Source organism: Phyllobates terribilis, unplaced genomic scaffold (assembly GCF_046119375.1).
Source record: "Phyllobates terribilis strain yellow unplaced genomic scaffold, ASM4611937v1 Scaffold_4__5_contigs__length_816908805, whole genome shotgun sequence".
Lineage (NCBI taxonomy): Eukaryota > Metazoa > Chordata > Amphibia > Anura > Dendrobatidae > Phyllobates > Phyllobates terribilis.
Genome location: NW_027362764.1, coordinates 503,468,511 through 503,489,816, shown reverse-complemented (window position 1 = coordinate 503,489,816; position 21,306 = coordinate 503,468,511). Strand labels below are relative to the sequence as shown.

Sequence of the window (21,306 nt, the reverse complement as noted above, 5' to 3'; positions counted from 1 at the left end):
TATTTACTGCATAATGATCAATGTAAAAACAATCCACCCTATCCCATCCCATGTTAGAAAAAAAAAGTTTTGAAATTAAGTTTCCCCCTCCCCCACCATTTCACATCACTTGAAATTTTTTCTTCCAGTTTTTCAGTATATTTACATTACAATGATAAAACTACAACTTGTCCTGCACAGAATAACATGGCCTTTTACGGCTGTGTTGATAGAAAAAAAAACAAAAAAAAAAAACAACTTATGGCTTTTGGAAGAAGGGGGGCAAAAAAAAAAGCAAAAAACAAAAGTGCAAACAGGAAAAAGTGAACCACCCTTAAGGGGCTAAGCATCATTTTCTTGCAAAAAAAAAGTGCATCTAAGGCTATATTATTTATCTGAATTCGACTTGCAGAAAACAAACACAGAACGGATTTTTCAATTTCAGAAATTTCTGCAACAAATCTGCCCAATGAAAATGTACTATAGGAGTTCAAACAACATGGCTGCTTCCACTTAGATGCAATCCAAAGGATATTTTACTATAAACCTACCTTACAATTTATGTGCCACAAGCCCAAAATAAGATTTCTCATAGCCAAATACATTGTGGGGTCTCTAGAGAACTCAGGAAACTCATAGAGCTCATCGAGTTCCATTACATCTGGTCTGACGCACAGAGCTTTGCCACATTCATTGGGTTGGTAGAATGGCTGAAAGTATGGATTGATCCCTAAAGCAAAGAAAAACAAAATGAACACATTTTACAAGATCTACTTCTACCAAGATGTATAGGAAGCAAGTACAGCGAGTATAGACGCTTACCAGTATTAGAAGGGGCTCCTTTGCTTGGCTCTAGTTTGGTGTCTCCATGAAGACGGTTGGTCCTGGTACATGATGGGCTCATGCCGACACAGTCTGGGTAATAAGCAGCCAGCAATGGAGCAGAAGGACTGTCCTTCAGGAGCGGAGGCAGAATAAGCATTGCGTACCATGGCTGAGTCGATACCTCAGAAACCCTCTGACAATGAGCAGAAAGACAATAAGACCATGTGCACACGTTCAGAATTTGCAGCAGACGCTGAAAGAATTGACAAAAAGCAGATTGGAAGCTGCTTCAAATCTGCCAGGAAAAAATAAGCAGCATGTGCATGAGATTTCAGAAATCTCATTCACTTTACCGGTACTGTAAAACACTGCATTTCTTTATTTTAGGCAAAAAAAAGATGCAACGTGTGAACAAGCTAAAAATTATATGTACTCACAGTAGAAGTGAAATTTTATTTGCACCCTGGCATCAGGCTATTAGCAATAATAAGAAAATATCTCTGATCTCGGTTCATTCAGACAAAATGGAATAGAAAAATGAAAGATGTTAACAAATCTCATCCATACACTGCCAAAAAAAAAAAAAAATCTGCACTCGCCCATCCAAGAAAAATGGAAAAGCTACAGGATTTCTGGGAGTACACAATACATGAAGTCTTCCAGCACTTTATGTGCTTGTACTTCCTTAGCCTTGCTTACAGTACAATCAGATTCCTGTACTGAACTGAAAGCCCGTCTCTGGCTGTGTGCCCACGATGTGTTTTTTAAGCGTTTCCGCAGCGGCAAAAACGCTGCAGAAACGCTTAAAAAACGCATGGTAGAAGGCCTGCCATGTTCCCCAATGATAATCCGCATGTGCTGTGCACATGCTGCGGAAATTTCCGCTGAGGATTATCATTGCGGAAAAAAACGCAGCACTACCAATTATTTTGCGGAAGTGCTGCATTTTCGCCGCCATTGACTTGCATTAGAACGCATGGATTACGCATCACTGCATCTGTAGATGCGGAATCCATGCGTTCTAATGTGCGGATGATACCCGGGTCTAGAGAAGAGGAGACTCTCCTCCGGACCTGGGTACCATTGAAAACTGTAAAAAAAAATAAAATAAAAAAAATATTATACTTACCTTCTGGCGGCCCCCGCTGCGCTCCTCCTTGCTTGGCAGCAGTTCGCGATGGAATGAAGGACCTGCGCTGACATCAGAGTCATGTGATGGGTCATGCGACGCTGACGTCAGCAGGTCCTTCAGTGTACCGCTGCCGGCAGCCGGGTAAGTATATATTTATTTTTTTACATTCTCTAGGGTCACAGTATATAAATCCATGCCGTTTGCATGGATTTATATAGTGTGACCAAGTTGACAAGCACTTTCCAAGTGATGCTAAAATCGCTTGGAAAGCGCTTGACAACCCGCATGCGGAAATGCAAGTGAAGAACGCTTCACATCCGCATGTCCCTGGCAGGAAAAACGCATGTACAATCCGCATGTACAATCCGCATGTACAATCCGCATGTACAATCCGCATGTGTTTTTTTCTGCCTGGGAGATGCAGAAACGCTCAGGAAAAAATCCGGAGCATTTCTGCATCGTGGGCACATAGCCTCTATGTTATTCTTGTGAGCAGTTTGTCAGAAAGGAGAAAAGAAACCAACCCCAGCTCAGGTTAACTGTCTTACTATTTCTGCAGCTTGAGAAGGATTTCACTTCTGTATTTCAAGTTTTTAGAACCTTTGGGCCACACATTCAGTATTTGGTCAGTATTTTACCTCAGTATTTGTAAACCAAAATCAGGAGTGGAACAATCAGAGGAAAAGTATAATAAATACAGAAGTGGTGACGTGTTTCTAACACCCACTCCTGGTTTTGGCTTACAAATACTGATGTGAAATACTGATCAAATACTGACCGTGTGAACATGGCCTTAGAAAGATTTACACACATGTATGTAAATGACTTTAGCAAATGTTTTAGCTGTCATGCCATACTCTTTTGCTAATGTGGTAGAATATTAAAAACAGTCTCCCAGTTTTGTCACATGTAATATCCCAAATTACAGCTTATTAATCTCATTTCCATATATCACACTTACCAGGTCTTCTGGCATAGAACAATGATCTGAACCTTCAGCCTAAACAAGAAAGAAAAAATTAACAGCTAGAGGCATTCATTTCTTAGTAATAAAACATTAACAAGCAACAGAAATGGTCCTATATACATTTGTCAGTACATTAAAAAAAAAAAAAAAAAAAAAACCACACTTCATAGAAAACTTGAGCCAAAAAATGTGGCTATATGGCCCCACGCCCAATACATTTGGCTGCATGGCCCCACGCCCAATACATTTGGCTGCATGGCCCCACGCCCAATACTTTTGGCTGCATGGCCCCACGCCCAATACTTTTGGCTGCATGGCCCCACGCCCAATACTTTTGGCTGCATGGCCCCACGCCCAATACTTTTGGCTGCATGGCCTCACGCCCAATACTTTTGGCTGCATGGCCCCACGCCCAATACTTTTGGCTGCATGGCCCCACGCCCAATACTTTTGGCTGCATGGCCCCACGCCCAATACTTTTGGCTGCATGGCCCCACGCCCAATACATTTGGCTGCATGGCCCCACGCCCAATACATTTGGCTGCATGGCCCCACGCCCAATACTTTTGGCTGCATGGCCCCACGCCCAATACATTTGGCTGCATGGCCCCACGCCCAATACATTTGGCTGCATGGCCCCACGCACAATACACCTGGCAAAGATATAGGTTGCAAATCTATGTCAGTAACTGGTCTTTAACCCCTTTACTGACATAAGCACTAAATGTACAGCAAATGTGAGATGTGCATGTATGGAGCAGAATCAACGAGCTGAGCTAACCCCATAAATGGTGGATGCAGACTGAGTTATACTGAGGACACCTGTAACTGCCATGATTGGAGCTAGCTCTGATCATGGTACTTTAAGCCCTTAGTTGCCATGGTCAATACTGACCTCGATATCCCCAGAAGGAGCTGTGGGATGGATCAAAGGACAATACATTGTAATAATGACGTACTGCAGTGTATTGTACCAACAATCAAGTAATCAGGATCATGTTTTACAAAAAAAAAAAAAATATTGTAGAAAAATATAGTTTAACCAGTTGAGGACTGGGACAGTTTTCCCTTCCTAATCAGACATATTTTCGGGTTTTATCGTACATGCGCTTTTCACAGCCATCAAAATATTTTATGCATCTTTTTTCGCGGTACCTGGGGCATATTTTTATATTCTTCTTTTTTTCTCTTTATTTTTCACTTTTTTTTAATGACCTGAACAGACTGCTAAAACATTTAAACTGTGTTCTACTTTCTGTACAAATATTTTATTTATTAGTTATACTTTTTTCTGTAGGGAGGGGGGCTGTAAACACCAAATCAGACTGGCAGGTTTTTTTTTTTTTTCAAGTTTTGTTAATATTTATTTAACTTTTTTCAATACTTTTTCATTTATTTTGCACACTGTGCCCCCATAAGGTGTTAAAACCTTATGGGGGTATTTGAACCTGTTAATGCATGTGTTTTATTGATGATATCCCCTGTAACTGGAGCTGGTATATTAGCCACAGTTATAGGGGAAAAATTAGTCTCTTCTCTGCACAGTAGACCTGACTAACCCTCCTGTGACCCAGCATAGAGTCAACGTGTGGTTGACAGCCAGCTCCACCCCCAGCTGCACAATGTTGTTCAACTGAGAAGCTTTACAATCCAGTGAAGTTTTGGAACGTGACTGCAAAGTAGAATGGGGAAAGTCCAGACATTTATTGTCTATGGGTGCTCCTGAAGCAGCTAGGGAATTTTTTTTTTAGAATATCACACATATACATATATTGATCTATTTCAAGTGTTTATGTCTGTTGATGATTATGGCTTACAGACAATGAAAACACAAAAGTCATTATCTCAGTAAATTAGAATAATTAACAAAAAACACCTGCAAATGCTTCCTAAGCATTTAAAAAGGTCCCTTAGTCTGTTTCAGTAGGCTCCACAATCATGGGGAAGACTGCGGACTTCACAGATGTCCAGGAGGCAGTTATTGACACACTCCACAACGAGAGTAAGCCATAAAAGGTCATTGCTAAAGAAGCCGGCTGTTCAGAGTGCAGTATACAAGCATATTAATGAAAAGTTGAGTGGAATGAAAAAGTGTGGTAGAAAAAGGTGCACAAGCAACTGGGATAACCGCAGCCTTGAAAGGAATGTTAAGGAAAGGCCATTCAAAAATTTGGGGGAGATTCACAAGGAGTGGACTGCTGCTGGAGTCATTATTTCAAGAGCCATCACACACAGACGTATCCAGGACATGGGCTACAAGTGTCGCATTCCTTGTGTCAAGCCACTCATGACCAATAGACAACGCCAGAAGCGTCTTACCTGGGCCAAGGAGAAAAAGACCTGGACTGTTGCTCAGTGTCTAAGGTGTTGTTTTCAGATGAAAGTAAATTTTGCATTTCATTTGGAAATCAAGGTCCCAGAGTCTGGAGGAAGAGTGAAGAGGCCACAATCCAAGCTGCTGGAGGTCTAGTGTGAAGCTTCCACAATCCGTGATGGTTTGGGGAGCCATGTGATCTGCTGGTGTAGGTCCACTGTGTTTTATCAAGACCAAAGTCAGCGCAGCTGTCTACCAGGAAATTTTAGAGCACTTCATGCTTCCCTCTGCCGACAAGCTTTTTGGAGATGGAAATTTCATTCTCCAGCAGGACTTGGCACCTGTCCACACTAAACAAAAAAAGCATAGCTTTTTGTGTTTAGCATAGGGACTCGTAAGCATGAGGACCCTTGATGTGGGTTACAAGCTTGCGTATTTTGGCCAAAATATCGACCAATACCTCATAAATTATATATGCATTTTTGTTTTTTTTATTCCAGGGTGCAGCCAAGCTCATCAATGCTGGCATTGTAAACCAGGGTGTTTGTTCTCATGGGGTGCACTTAGATAGTACTGGATGGCCCGCCTAATCTAATAGTAGGGGCGTAACTAATAGGCTGTAAGCCGGATACTGTGCACTACCCAGGTGTGAACAGCGCCCTATACAAGCCACTTTGTATGTAATTCTAATACTAAGCAATCACCCCCTCCATAAAATGGTAGGTTGTGAGTGATTGTCTCATCAGTATTTTGCACCTGTATAGCAGCCATCTTTGTTAAATGGGTTTGCTGCATCCTGGTAGTGCATTAGGTCTGAAGAACTACTACTGCTTTTTTTGCTGTGTTTACCTGTCCACACTGCCAAAAGTGCCAATACCTGGTTTAAAAACAACAGTATCACTGTGCTTGATTGACCAGCAAACTCGCCTGACCCTAACCCCATAAAGAATCTGTGGGGTATTGTCAAGAGGAAGATGAGAGACACCAGACCCAACAATGCAGATGAGCTGAAGGCTGCTATCAAAGCAACCTGGGCTTCCATAGCACCTCAGCAGTGCCACAGGCTGATCGCCTCCATGCCACGCCGCATTGATGCAGTAATTGATGCAAAAGGAGCCCCGGCCAAGTATTGAGGGAATTTACTGAATATACATTTCAGTAGGCCAACATTTCAGATTTTAAAAACATTTTTTCAAGCTGTTATAAAGTATTTTAATTTACTGAGATAATGACTTTTGTGTTTTCATTGGCTGTAAGCCATAATCAACAGAAATAAACACTTGAAATAGATCACTTTGCTTGTAATGACTCCATATAATAATAGCAATCAACTCGATATAATAATACAATCTATCTATATAAAATTGTATTGATAATTCTTTTGCTTTCCCCATGACTCACAATCCAGAAACGTCAGTGAGAGTCAGTCAGTTGCAAGAGTCTGTCTGGATCCCAGAAACTCACTCAGCTTTTATGCACACTCACTGATTACAAGCAAACAAGTCACAGGTGAGGATGTTACCTTTAGTAGCCACTCAAACCCATTTGTGTCAAATTCTGTGCATGTAATCAGGCCAAAATCACCAGGGTATGTGAACTTTTGATCAGGGTCATTTGGATGTTTTTGGTTGTCATTAAGATTTAAAAAGAGAAAAAACAGTAGCTTGACAATAAATGGCTTCACCCAACCAATAACCATGAGTGGAGAAAAAGTTTTTTTGTTATTATTCATATTCTCTGAAACAAGGCCAAGAAAGCAAAAATTTTTACTTTTGAGCACAACTGTATGTATATATAATTACGCATGACAATAAAGAAAAATGAAGCAGCACAAGCAAAAATGCAGGTAACATAAGCAACATTTCAAAAGTATAGAAAGTAATGTAGCAAATGGCAACACAAATCCCCATAACAACAAGTAAGATGCCAGTTTCTCAAAACTGCACATATAGCTGTGGACATTTGGCTGTTATGAGCAATTCCTCTACTAATTTTCATAAATTAAGTCCAATATCATCACACGTTACCTTGAGAACGTTATTCAGCTTCATACCACATCTGTACGTCTTTGCCATTTGCAGAGTTAATTGTATCTCCTTTGTTAACTGACGCCACTTTCCACATTCAGGTTTTGTGCACTGTACCTAAAAATTAAAAGCTAAATGTATTTCTGGCAAATTTCACAAGTCAAACAATATCCAGCACTCACCAATCTGGAAGTGTAACTGTCAAAATATATACAGCAAAAGCTTTAGGCAGGTGGATTAATATGCTAGAAAGAATTTAAAAAAAAACCAAAAACCTAGTGTTAATAGTTTATTTTATCAATTAAATACAAATAGAATGAACAAAACAAAACACTGCAAATAGCTGCTGATCGCTGGTGGGCAGCAAAACACTATTCTAAACTGCGCTCTCATAAGTGGCAGGAGCCTTGTACATACTCACGGACTTACAATGGAGCCAGTATACTAAAATGCAAGTACTGCTTACAAGCATGGCTGTGGAGTCAGAGTCGGTATAAATTGGACCAACTTCTAAAATATATAATAAATTTGTACAGTAGTACAATGCAGGATGTGCTGTAAATGTTTCCATATGAATTTGGGAAAGTTATTAAATGTCCTATAAAGGTCTGTCCTGTTCCCGATCTAAGGATCTCTGCTTTTAGTTGAGATGAATCTGTGCTGCACTTTATGTACATGCTCAGTAGTGAGGCAGTGAGATGAATCTGTGCTGCACTTTATGTACATGCTGAGTAGTGAGGCAGTGAGATGAATCTGTGCTGCACTTTATGTACATGCACAGTAGTGAGGCAGTGAGATGAAACTGTGCTGCACTTTATGTACATACTCAGTAGTGAGACAGTGAGATGAATCTGTGCTGCACTTTATGTACACGCTCAGTAGTGAGATGAATCTGTTCTGCACTTTATGTACATGCTCAGTAGTAAGGCAGTGAGATGAATCTGTGCTGCACTTTATGTACACGCTCAGTAGTGAGGCAGTGAGATGAATCTGTGCTGCACTTTATGTACATGCTCAGTAGTGAGGCAGTGAGATGAATCTGTGCTCCACTTTATGTACATGCTCAGTAGTGAGGCAGTGAGATGAATCTGTGCTGCACTTTATGTACATGCTCAGTAATGAGGCAGTGAGATGAATCTGTGCTGCACTTTATGTACATGCTCAGTAGTGAGGCAGTGAGATGAATCTGTGCTGCACTTTATGTACATGCTCAGTAGTGAAGCAGTGCTGTGGAGTCAGAGTCGGGGAGCTGCAGTCGCGAGTCAGGGAAATTGAGGAGTCGGAGGTTTGGCTTACCGACTCCACAGCCCTGCTTGCAAGAGCAGTAAACTTATGAGCGGTGTTTTGAGTGATAATCTCAGGACACAAACCCCTATCAATCAGCAGCTATTTGCAATGGCTACTATCTATGTCAAATAACACTTTAAATGGCATCTAACATACAACTAATACAAGAAGTTTGTTAAGAGCTGTTAGTAACAGGGTTGTGAAGTTGGTAAGCCAAACCTCCAACTCCTCAATTTCCCTGACCCCGACTCTACAGCACTGTCTCACTACTGAGCATGTTCATAAAGTGCCGCACAGATACATCTCACCTAAAAGCCTAGATCCTTAGATCAGGAATAGAACATTTATATGACATTTCATAACTTTCCCAAATTCTTATGAAAACATTTACTGCACATCCTGCATTGAACTACAGAACCCAATTTATTATATATTTTAGGAGTCGGAGTCGGTCCATTTCATACCGACTCCACCAAAATGGACACAGACTCCATGACTCCGACTCCACAGCCCTGGTTAGCAATTCAAAGACACATTCTGGAGCCAAAATGTTGATGACAGGTTTCCAGCATTAAAACTTCTAGCTTACAATTATAATCAACCTAATGTCACACAAGGTGTAGGAAAGACTAAGTGCAACACAAAGGAAAGGGAGAAAGGGGGTAGTGGAGACCTTCTAGGTTTACCTTATATCACCCTGTCTCCCCTAACGTTCCTATACTGGTTTTGAACCAATCGCCGCACAAGAACCTTGCCCTGTCTTTCCCTGGCGTTTGGCCCTGGCTAGGAAGGCAGGGGATGAGTGGTAGTCGATCCCCACTGACAACTAAAGACAACAACGGGGGACAAACAAGGGAAGATAGCTTAGCTTTAGTCGACTTCAGAGAGATGAACACACATCCTCTTAGCTCCAGAGAGGAAAAAGTACTGCTCTTGCTCAAGCCTTCACAAGGGGTCATGTGAATATCACCTGCATCTCCCTCTAGCAAACAGCAGGACAGCTTCTAAGAAGGTGTCTGTAATGCCAAACAAAGAGATCTCCTGCAACCAACTGCAGGGAGACTGTCTGTCACTTCTGACACACCCGTGACACCTAGACTCAAGGATCAATGGAGGACTGTTCATAAGTGGAGGAGGTGGGGTCCTTTTACTCAAACGACTGCCGATCAGTAAATATTCGTCTGTTTACACAGGTGTGTACTAAATGATCTGTAACAGATCGTTCAGAGCACATAGGCTGCCATTGTTCTCTGCAGCACAAATTGTGAATACGCAGAATGAAGTGGTGCCGAGAATAATGATCTTTATGCAGGAATAAAGATAATTTCAACCAACAAGATTTTTTTCTTGCTTTAAATTGGGTTGGTGCAGGGAGGGCTACAGTCACAGCTCACTACACAATGAGCGAGGCTGTGATCACTCCTCGGCACATTGATTGACAACCTGCTCTGTACACACACTGAAGAGCAGGCTGGCAGTAGTGACCGGTCCCATTTATACTCTTCACTAATCTAGGACAATAAGAATTGGTTCCTTCTCACCAGCATTGGGCACATTATATGAACAAACATTCTGGCAGGGGGGAGCCCTAACACATAAGTAGCCTAGATGTAGACACAGAAGCATTTTATTAAAATTATTCCAACTGGAAACATATGTCCCACCTCATCAAACAGAAAACACGTATATTACTTACCGGTAATGTGTTTTTTCGGAACCCATGACGACACAACGAGAGAGGGGATCCGCCCTTCAAGGACAGGAAACCTTCAAGATAAAAAGGGCGGCGCCTCTCTCCGCCTCAGTGGATTACAGAGCATGAGAGGACTCTCCGGTTAGAGCACATCATTTTATTAACCATAAACGAATTTCACCCATGTGAATACTCAACACCCACCAACTGGAAGGTGAACACCATAGTGATAGGGAGGGAATGTAAAGGTGCCGTCATGGGTTCCGAAAAAACACATTACCGGTAAGTAGTATACGTGTTTTTCTGTCACCCTTGACGGCACAGCGAGAGAATTACACAGAACTAGGTATGTAAGGGAGGGACCACAGCCTGCAGAACCCTTCTCCCAAATGTGAGATCAGTAAACTTATGAGCGGTGTTTTGAGTCATGATCTCAGGACACAAACCCCTATCAATCAGCAGCTATTTGCAATGGCTACTATCTATGTAAAATAACTCTTTAAATGGCATCTAACATACAACTAATACAAGTAGTTTGTTAAGAGCTGTTAGTAACAGGGTTGTGAAGTTGGTAAGCCAAACCTCCAACTCCTCAATTTCCCTGACCCCGACTCTACAGCACTGTCTCACTACTGAGCATGTTCATAAAGTGCAGCACAGATACATCTCACCTAAAAGCCTAGACCCTTAGATCAGGAATAGAACAGACATTTATATGACATTTCAAAACTTTCCCAAATTCTTATGAAAACATTTACTGCATATCCTGCATTGAACTACAGAACCCAATTTATTATATATTTATATTCCTACACCTAATGTCACACAAGGTGTAGGAAAGACTAAGTGCAACACGAAGGAAAGGGGGAATAGGGGACTGATAGTGCCTGACGACTCCCTGTACAGTTACGACTACTCTGAGGTATTTTTGAAAGTCGTGATGTATTGGCCCATGGTAGTACGCATCCTTTAGGTCCAACACTGCCATGTAGCAGCTGGGAAATAGAAGGCTTATCGTTGATTTTATGGTTTCCATCTTGAATGATGGAATGTTCAGGAATTTGTTTAGGCCTTTCAAGTTGAGGATGACTCTGTATGAATTGTCCGGCTTCTTTATAAGGAACAAGGGGGAATAGAACCCTCTTCTTTCTTCTTGTTGTGATACCTCCAGCAAGACGTTCTTTTGCAGGAGACCTGAAATCTCTTCCTCCAGTGCCCGCTGTTCTGGTAGAGAGGATCTTAAGGCAGTTGGAATAAATTTCTCTGGTGGGTTCCTCAGAAATTCCAGTTTTAAACCTGATTTTACTAAATTGAGGATCCACTTGCTGGAAGAGATCTTTCCCAGGCTGGAAGGAAGAGAGAGAGAGCCTCCCTCCCACCTGGGATAGAATGTAATTTTGGCGGTTTGCGACTATCCTGGGAGGGCCCGCCGAACAAAAACCCTTTCCTGAAACGATCCTCCCATCTAGATTGTTCTGTGGACATCCTTGTGCGGCCAAATTTCTTCCTCCGAAAGGACTGCTTAAAAGTTGAGAAGGAAGATTTAGGAAATCCTTTTTTTGCTGTCACCTGCTTTCTCCAGAATCGTGTCAAGAGAGGCACCGAAAAGAAAATCTCCTTCACACAGAAGAGAACATAGCTTTCCTTTCGTTTGTATATCCCCCGGGCAACATTTCAGCCAGACTGCTCTACGGCCGGCATTAGACAGGGCCCCAGATCTTGCTGCTAATCTGGCGGAATCCGCAGAGGTGTCCGATAAGAAGGCCACCGCTCCTTCCAATACTGGTAGAGAGGCCAGAATGGAGTCCTGTGACTCGTTATTCTTAACCTGGTCCTCTAACCTGTCTAACCAAACCATAAGGGATCTTGCGGTACAGGTTGCTGCTATTGCTGGTTTCAATGCCCCTGCTGATGACTCCCAAGTACCCTTAAGGAAGGTATCTACCTTCCGGTCCAGTGGGTCCTTCAGCATCCCTGTGTCTTCAAAAGGAAGAGAAGATCTTCTAGAAGCTTTGGATACCGCAACATCCAGCTTCGGGGCTTTATTCCAGGAAGCGGTATCTTCCTCACTAAAGGGATATTTCCTTTTGAAGGAAGATGGAAGGGGACCCTTTTTCTCCAGCCTATCCCACTCCTTCCTGATAAGTCCCTGCACCTTATCATTAATCGGGAAAACTATGTTTTTTCCGATCCAAGGTGCCGAACATAATATCCTGTACCGATTTTTTTGCCTTCTGGTCAACTAACCCCATTGGGGACCTGACGGCTTTTACTAAGCTATCCACACTTTCCAGGGGAAAACAATGACCTGTTGCTGACTCGCTAGCCGAAGAGGAAGAGTCAGTGGAGTCATCCAGCATTCCCTTATCGGATTCAGATTCTGAAAGGGTGGGTGGGGTTTTTGCTCTATGGGCCTGGGATGCTTGGGAAAACGATTTAAACGATTTTTCTACCTCAGACCTAACGAGGGTTTTTAGATTTGAAGAAAAATCCGGGGTTCCCTCCGAAATTGTCTCCTTAATACATGGCTGGCATAATCTTTTGGGCCAGTCTTTAGTCAGACCTCGTTCACACAGGGCACATACTCTGTACTTGGATTTCTCTGTACATTTTTTAGGGACATCCTGACCATATAAAGGAGGAAGGAAAGGGAGAGAGAGAGAAAACAGAAAAAAGTCTACATTAATACGTCGACTTTCACGTAGCTCACTCACCACCCAGTAGATAAAGACAGGGTACCGGAACGGGATGCAGGACGGTATCCGATACTTCTCCTCGGGAGACCGCGGAATCATCGATCCTGCAGGAGCTATGCTGGCTGGATCTTGAATCCTTGGTGCTGCGAGTTCCAGAACGCCCACTGCTCTTGCTCTGCGGTGGACGCTGCTCGTGGGTGCACTTCTGGCGCCGAGGCTGCTGCGGCTGCTCCATCTCCTCGGGCTGCTGCAGCTGCAGCATGGACCGCTGCTCTTGCTGATGAAGCGGTGGGGAGGGCTGCTGTGAGGCCATTACGTTCACTGCGCCCTTGCCTGGCCAGTGATCTACCCTTAAGTATCCTCATTGTGGCAGGGAGATCACCGGCTGGCATCCCCGCAGCTTCCGGTACCTCCCCCAAAAATTACATCCGGGGATCAGAGGTCCCGGCGCGCGTCATCGGGGCAACTTCCAGTTTCATCACTTCCGGCCGCGCCCCGTGACGTCACATCCGGGACGTGGGGTTTGCCGGCTACCATGCTCTGTAGGTGCCGCAAACCCCCGCCCGCGGGGAGACCACATGTTGGCGCCCCCCCGCGGCGCTTCCGGGAACCACGGGACCAGCCGCAGCAGAGACTGTGCCCGGCCACAACCGACCGGCCCCGACCCAGATAAGCTGAACTTGCTGCTGTCGCCGCCGACGAGAAGGAAGGTCCCCCATCAAGGATAGGAAACTCCTGAGGCAGAGAGAGGCGCCGCCCTTTTTATCTTGAAGGTTTCCGGTCCTTGAAGGGAGGATCCCCTCTCTCGTTGTGCCATCATGGGTGACAGAAAAATGGTTAATTGTGGAACAACCCCTTTAAAAACATCCACATTTTAGCTTCACAAGTTAAATCAAATATCTCACCCAGTATGGAAGCTGCTGGTCAGCCATGAATGCCTTAGGGCTTGGTTCACTTTTTCCATTACTTGTCCATGTCCGTTTCCAAGTAGAATATTTGTCATAACCATCTTTGTGACTTTAAAAAAAAGAAATAAAACATTAAAAATTTTAGCAAAATGACAGTGGCGTAATATTATTATTATTATTACTACCTACCTTCTATAGTAGTGATCAAAGCACTCATTGCAGAAATGTTCCCCACAAGAAAGATGATACCATCTGGATGTGTAACCATTTTTTGCACATCTGAAAATGAATAAAAGTCACATGTTCATCTCTGATTAAACCACTAATATATGGATCGATCATTATACAGTATAACAATCAAGTAAATAAATTTCTAACTCAAAATCTTTCTTGTAGCCCATCACTTGAGCACCTGACACCTTATAACAAACAATTGTGTCTTTAAAGATTAGCTCTTAAATGGGTTCTCCAGGAAAATAAAAGAAGCAAAAAAGAATTATAAATAAAATCCAAAATACTTTTAATTAGCAAGTCAAAATCATTTTGTCTAGGGAGGTAATCGTTACAGAATCAAAATGGCTGCTGCCTTCTGACACCAACTGAAAACGATCCTGGAATGATAATATGACCCGTGAAGAAGAGCATGTGCAATAGGGTGTTCCACTGTCATAACCTGGAAATGTGTTTATCATGTATTGTCATTAAGAAAGAAAGGGTGGACAGCAGTGTGAGCAGCCTATTCTTACATCAGCACCCTGGTATTTCCAATATTAGATCAGATACACAGGGTGGACAGCAGAATGAGCAGCCTCTTCTTACATCAGCACCCTGGTATTTCAAATATTAGATCAGATACACAGGGTGGACAGCAGTGAGAGCAGCCTCTTCTTACATTAGCACCCTGGTATTTCAAATATTAGATCAGATACACAGGGTGGACAGCAGTGAGAGCAGCCTCTTCTTACATTAGCACCCTGGTATTTCAAATATTAGATCAGATACACAGGGTGGACAGCAGTGAGAGCAGCCTCTTCTTACATCAGCACCCTGGTATTTCAAATATTAGATCAGATACACAGGGTGGACAGCAGAATGAGCAGCCTCTTCTTACATCAGCACCCTGGTATTTCAAATATTAGATCAGATACACAGGGTGGACAGCAGTGAGAGCAGCCTCTTCTTACATCAGCACCCTGGTATTTCAAATATTAGATCAGATACACAGGGTGGACAGCAGTGTGAGCAGCTTCATCTTACATCAGCACCCTGGTATTTCCAGTATTAGATCAGAAACATAAATCTCCACATCCACTCATTGCTCATTTAGAGGGAATCCCAGTCTCACATTGGGAAGATAGTAAAGAGAACAGATAAGTAGATACAATCAGCACACACTGCAATGGGCATACAAGTTTTTTGTTCGTACAGAGGTTTAAAACCACCACGAGCAATGTGTTATAAAGAACGTGATGCTTTATTGGGATTAAACTGCAAGGCATTTTGGTTCCAAACTCAGCAATCTTCCTTAGGCATAAAAATACATCCATTCAATTTTAAATATAAACCAACTAATCTCAGACACGTGTTTTGTGGTATTTGCCCCTCTTCAGTGCAGAACAAGAGATTTTAAAGAGAACCTGTCAGCAGGATTTAGCCCTAAAAACTAAAGGCAATGCCATAATGGAGCCTTGATGCTGATTAATCTGATACCTGATGTGAAGGGATCCGATCAGTGGCTTATGAATACTCACCTTACGAAATATTCATAAAATGACATATTCTGTTCTTCAGCCTCCTCTGCTTCTTGTACAGGTCACTGATAATTCAGTGACCTGCCTCTTTTTTTTAAAACTCTGCACCGCCATCATTGTGTGGGCGGCGTGTGCGCAGTGTGAGTCTGCGTCCTGTGTGCAGGACTTCAGTAAAATGACGCTGGAGGCGGCACATGCGCAGATCGAGATTTCAGCTGGGTGAAAAATTCAACAAAGCCAAAATCTCGATCTGCGCATGAGCTACCATTTTACTGAAGTCCTGCACACAAGTGAGTATAACTGTGTTTTTTTATTTTTATTTCAATAAAGGTATCAGTGTCATTATTTCAAATAAAGCACTTTATTCTGGGTGTTTTTTATTTACAATTTGATTCTGGGGTTAGTAATGGGGGAGTCCATTACTAGCCCCTGGGCTTGATGTCAGCTGCCAATACAAAGCCTGACATCAACCCTAACCCTATTACTCCACTTGCCACCACCACAGAGCAATGGGCAGAGTGGAGACTAAGCACCAGAATTGGCTCATCTTATGGATGCGTCTTTTCTGGGTGGCTGAGAGCTGATGTTTTTAGTCTGGGAGGGGGCCAACATCCATGGCCCCTTTCTAGCCTATTAATATCAGCACGCAGCTGTCTGCCTAGCCTTTGCTGGTTATTAATTATAGGGAGGGACCCCATGCCATTTTTTTTTTTTTTGGGGGGGGGGGGGGGCTCCACTATTGTTATAACCAGTAAAGGCTAAGTATACAGCTGTGAGCTGACATTAGTAGCCTGGGAAACTCCATGGGTATTACCTCCTTCCCAGGCTATAAACATCTGCCCCCAGCTGTCCACTTTCCCTCTGTTGGTTAATAAAATTTCAGGGGATCCCATGCCATTTTTTTCAGAATTGTATTACTAAAATACATGTACAGTAAGCTACACACGCCAAGCACTGATGATATATCTCACTCACATATTTCTATCTATATATGTATTGAAGAATATTTCCTATGAACACTGTCTTTAAATGACAGAGAATTCCTCTATGTAAAAGCTTATGTTAAAGTCGCATTGCATATGGATTGCATTCGCATGTCATTAGGATGCTAGATGGTAAAAATAGCATTGTAATCGCATGAAAATAGCATGCCACTTGTCTGACTTTTCAGGAATAACATTGGACCAATGTTTTTTGATGATGAGACCTGAGTAGTCCGGAAAGCTGCTATTTGTTACCATCTTTTCAGTTAGTCATTAAAAAGGTATCAACCACTAAGGACTCTCAAATTGTAACATTTTCCCCAATAATCAAGACTTCTCTGACTTCACTGCTCAATGCTGTCTCCGGTAAAGACAAATAAGTATTTAGTTTACATAGGACTCAGAATATAGCTTCTTCGTGTAGACATCTATGCAGAGAGGGCTAGAGACACACAGAAAAACGGCTTAAAACACACACAAGACAGCCAATCCCAGACAGCCATCTGAAATAACAGGTACTGCTTTAGGCTTCGTTCCTGAGCTTTTGATGTTGCAGATTTTCTGCACCTATTAAGTTACTTGCCTTTTTTACATGTGTTTTTATGGCGTTTTTAACGCTGCTGTTTTTGTCTCTTGTTGGTGTGTCATGTTTTAAACCAAGCGGTTTAATTTTTGATATTTCCTGGTATTTGGCCCTGACAAGTTTATTAATACAGTCATATGCAGACTCCATGCGGTTCTGATGCATTTTTTCTGCAGAAATACACTACGGCTGTGTGCCCACGATGCATTTTTTAAGCGTTTCTGCAGCGGCAAAAACGCTGCAGAAAAGCTTAAAAAACGCATGGTAGAAGGCCTGCCATGTTCCCCAATGATAATCCGCATGTGCTGTGCACATGCTGCGGAAATTTCCGCTGAGGATTATCATTGCGGAAAAAAACGCAGCACTACCAATTATTTTGCGGAAGTGCTGCGTTTTTGCCGCCATTTACTTGCAGTGGAACGCATGGATTACGCATCACTGCATCTGTAGATGCGCATTCCATGCGTTCCAATGTGCAGATGGTACCGGGTGTGGAGGACAGGAGACTCTCCTCCGGAACCGGGTACCATAGAAACTGTGAAAAAAAGAATAAAATAAAAAATAAATATTATATTTACCTTCTGATGGCCACTCACGATGGACTGAAAGACTGCGCTGACGTCATTATCATGTGACGGCAGGTCCTTCCGTGTAGTGTACCGCGATCTGCTGGCAGCCAGGACGGAGCGAAGCAAGACTCTGGGGGCCATCGGAAGGTAAGTATAGATTTATTTTTTTACTTTTAACCATTCTTTGGGGTCACACTATATAAATCCATGCCGGTTGCATGGATTTATATAGTGTGACCAAGTTGTCAAGCACTTTCCAAGTGATGCTAAAATCGCTTGGAAAGCACTTGTAAACCCGCATGCGGAAATGCATGTGAAGAACGCTTCACATCCGCATGTCCCTGGCAGGAAAAACGCATGTACAATCCGCATGTACAATCCGCATGCGTTTTTTTCTGCCAGGGAGATGCAGAAACGCTCAGGAAAAATCCGAAGCATTTCTGCATCGTGGGCACATAGGTAAAAAACGCACATGCCTTTTTTAGGCTATGGAAAATGCAAATCTATGGGGGAAAATAAAATCTGCACATAAAACTCAGTATGTCTGCAAGAGAAATTGACATGCTGCGGATTTGAAACACGCACCGCGGGTCAGATTACGCTGAGTAAAAAAAAAAAGCACAGTGGGCAGGAGATTTCTATAAATCCCATCCACCTTAATGGAACCGTAAAACGCTGTGTTTTTTCACGCAGAAAAAATGTGCAGCATCAAAAACTGATCATGGGCGCACAGCCTGAAGGGGTTCTCAAGGAATAAAAATAGAGAAAATGTCATTATGAGTAAATTCCTATATAACATTAATTGGATATAACACTCATTTTGCCTAGGGTGGTAATCAGTGTAGTACATCATACATCTTGTTACTCTGAAGCCTGTGCTAGAACGGTGTCAGTGTGTGCAGCAGGAAGCTCCGCTGCTGTGATCAGATCCCTATACCGGCGCTTATCTCGGGGTCACAGCAGCGGACCCCCTGCTGCACATGCTCATAAGACAGCATTCTGTCAATGTGACAAGCAGTGACGGCAGCTGCTACCTGTCCGCTGCACTGGCCCCACTGGTGTATGTGATGTAGAATGCTTGTAGATTTTATGCAGGTTTCATTGAGAAATCAGAGTAAAATCCTGAAGGTCTGAATCCGGCCCCAGAGTGAGCCCGCTTGTGTTGGACGGTTCCAGGCGGATTCTGATAGCGCTCAGGCTGCAATTCACACTGTGCAATATCTGGATGACATCTGCAGCATTAATGACTTAACACTAGACATCCATCCTGGATTTTCCACCCAGTTCTGCATGGGATCTCCTGTAATGGCAGGTTACAACAGCTGGCGACCTATAGGAGTAATGCCCACCTCTCAGCAGCACTGGCGAAGCAGACTGGACAGGTAGCCGTACACCCGGCCTTCTCACATTTCCTGTACTTCTTCTCCAAGTAATCCTCCTCATCGTCTATGGCTTCGCTCGCCTTTCTCCTCGCCTGATGCAACCAGAAAGGAAAAACAGCTCAGAACAAGAACAAAGACGCAAGCGGCTTCATCATGCAGACACCACAAGGAGCGCAGAGCAGTCACCTGCCGCCCTGAGGATCGCAGAGGGAGGCTGTCAGGTGAGGGCTCAGACTGGCCACCGCCGCCGCAGCTGCTGCCGCTCTTCTTCTTTCCTCTGCCCTTAGCACAAGACATGGCTGGGGAACACATAGACACCGCCGGTCACGTGAGTACAGGGCAGGCAGCGGCCCACACGTCGGGACTTCCGCTCAGCACTGTGATTGGCTAGATGACTGTCACTGCTGCACACGTGACACAACACTAATGACAGGGGGTCACTTAACCCTTTCAGCACCCCACTACCATGCTTCAGGAACACGCTATAGAAGCTACGAGCCGCAACCTCCCAGTCCTCCGCTGCCAATTCCTGCCTGGTCGTTTCATGTATGACGTCATGACGTGGCACATTTCGACAGACGCACAGCGGACTGAGTGGTGCGTGGACGGAGGCTGCCGCGCTGTACTGAGCGGTGCGTGGACGGAGGCGATAGCTGGGGACCATGGAGTAGGGACTGTTGTCTTACTTCGTTACATGGCGCAACCATATACTACAGACATCATTAGTTGCCCCATAGAAAACTGATAGTGTGAGCTCCAATTAGTATTTGAACCTGTGATCTCAATGCTGAAACGTTACTGTGCTGCCCAGAAATAATAGCACCTATTATAATACAAAGTATGGAATGGCACTAAAAGTGAACATACACATTAGATAGTAGTTAAATAATCGTGGAATATATATATATATATATATATAGTGGTCCAAAAGTAGGTGGACAGAAAGTGTAATAAGGTTATGAAGGGGGAGATTTATCAAACAAAATCCAGTAATTTTAGATATGTATTAACAGACATAATTGTATTTACTGGTATAATGAGAACATGCATTTAACATTAGAGCAACAACTAAATGAGCCTGGTGTCAATGTTTGGGGTGCTATTTTAAGTTTTGGTGTTTTAGGACCAATATTTTTTGATGGTACAGTCACAGGAGATAAGTATCTCGAAATTCTAATGAATCAAGTTGTTCCCCAGTTACAGCAACAGCCTAATTCAAATGACCTTTATTTCCAACAAGATGGGGCCCCTCCACATTATTCAAGAGTAGTCCGCGAGTATCTTGATGAAACATTTCCTAATAAATGGATTGGCCGAAGAGGCCCACTTGATTGGCCGACACGTTCACCAGACTTGACCCCAATGGATTTTTTCTTTTGGGGAGTACTCAAGGACAAATCAAAAAGTGTCAGTGATTTGAAAAACTACATAAGAGATGCATTTCAAGACCTTAATACCCAAAGAGACTTGTGCAAAAAAGTTTGTCGAAGCGTAAGAGGCGACTTCAAAGCTGTGCAAATTGTAATGGAAAACAGTTTGAGCACCTGCGTTGATAAAATTTAAGGGCCTTTGTATTATTGTTCAGAATAAAATGTAATTGTCAATGTTATGCTTGTGTTAGTAAATATAATTTTATATATAAATCAAACTAAATGTTATTATTTTCTGTCCACCTATTTTTGGACCACCCTGTGTATGTATGTATATATATATATATATATATATATATATATATATACACATATAACATACACATATAATATATATATATTATAATTTTATTTTTTTTACTAAAAGCTAACAGGCAGGTAGTTGCTAACCTGCCTGTTCTATCCATCGCTGTCTCAGAGCAGTCATTGACCGCTCCTCCTGGCAATTCAGCTGCTCTACATCAAAAGAGCAGCTCGTCCTTTTCGGGGCTGCTTTGTAGACGGGGCAGGACTGCTGACGTCATGCTGATTGACAGTGGGCTTCCCGCTGTTAGGCAATGGGGAGCCAGTTGTTAATCACCATGACATTGACAGATCACGCCTTGTTAAAGGAGCAGAGCGGAAAAGAAGCTGCTGCTCTGTCGAATGGATGTCGGCGGAAGCTGCAGAATCGCCGGTATGAACGGTGCCTGTTAGTTCTTAGGCCCATAGTAAAATAAAAATGATATAGTCCTGGATAACTCCTTTAACCCCTTAAGGTCCGAGCCACTTTGTAGGTTA

The 21,306-nt window shown here is 43.0% G+C and overlaps 2 protein-coding genes across 4 annotated transcripts in view; one reads left to right on the top strand and one right to left on the bottom strand.

Moving 5' to 3' along the window:
* Window positions 1-19,677, bottom strand: part of KDM1B (lysine demethylase 1B) — a 45,476-nt gene extending 25,799 nt beyond the window's left edge. The window contains exons 1-8 of one of the 2 annotated variants that reach the window (XM_073678830.1): window positions 19,283-19,677; window positions 19,064-19,188; window positions 14,018-14,107; window positions 13,826-13,937; window positions 7,245-7,355; window positions 2,898-2,936; window positions 802-997; window positions 531-709 (exon numbers count right to left, since the gene is read on the bottom strand). In XM_073678830.1, the coding sequence (XP_073534931.1) occupies window positions 531-709; window positions 802-997; window positions 2,898-2,936; window positions 7,245-7,355; window positions 13,826-13,937; window positions 14,018-14,107; window positions 19,064-19,188; window positions 19,283-19,408 (978 nt within the window). In that variant the 5' untranslated portion in view covers window positions 19,409-19,677. Of the gene's footprint in view, window positions 1-530; window positions 710-801; window positions 998-2,897; window positions 2,937-7,244; window positions 7,362-13,825; window positions 13,938-14,017; window positions 14,108-19,063; window positions 19,189-19,282 lie in introns of both variants that reach the window. The other variant, XM_073678829.1, reaches the window with a different exon arrangement.
* Window positions 19,400-21,306, top strand: part of LOC141265584 (thiopurine S-methyltransferase-like) — a 114,686-nt gene continuing 112,779 nt past the window's right edge. The window contains exon 1 of one of the 2 annotated variants that reach the window (XM_073678836.1): window positions 19,400-19,728. Coding sequence is in view for 1 of the 2 variants with exons in the window: in XM_073678833.1 (XP_073534934.1) it covers window positions 19,563-19,763 (201 nt within the window). In the remaining variant the exon portion in view is untranslated. Of the gene's footprint in view, window positions 19,764-21,306 lie in introns of both variants that reach the window. The other variant, XM_073678833.1, reaches the window with a different exon arrangement.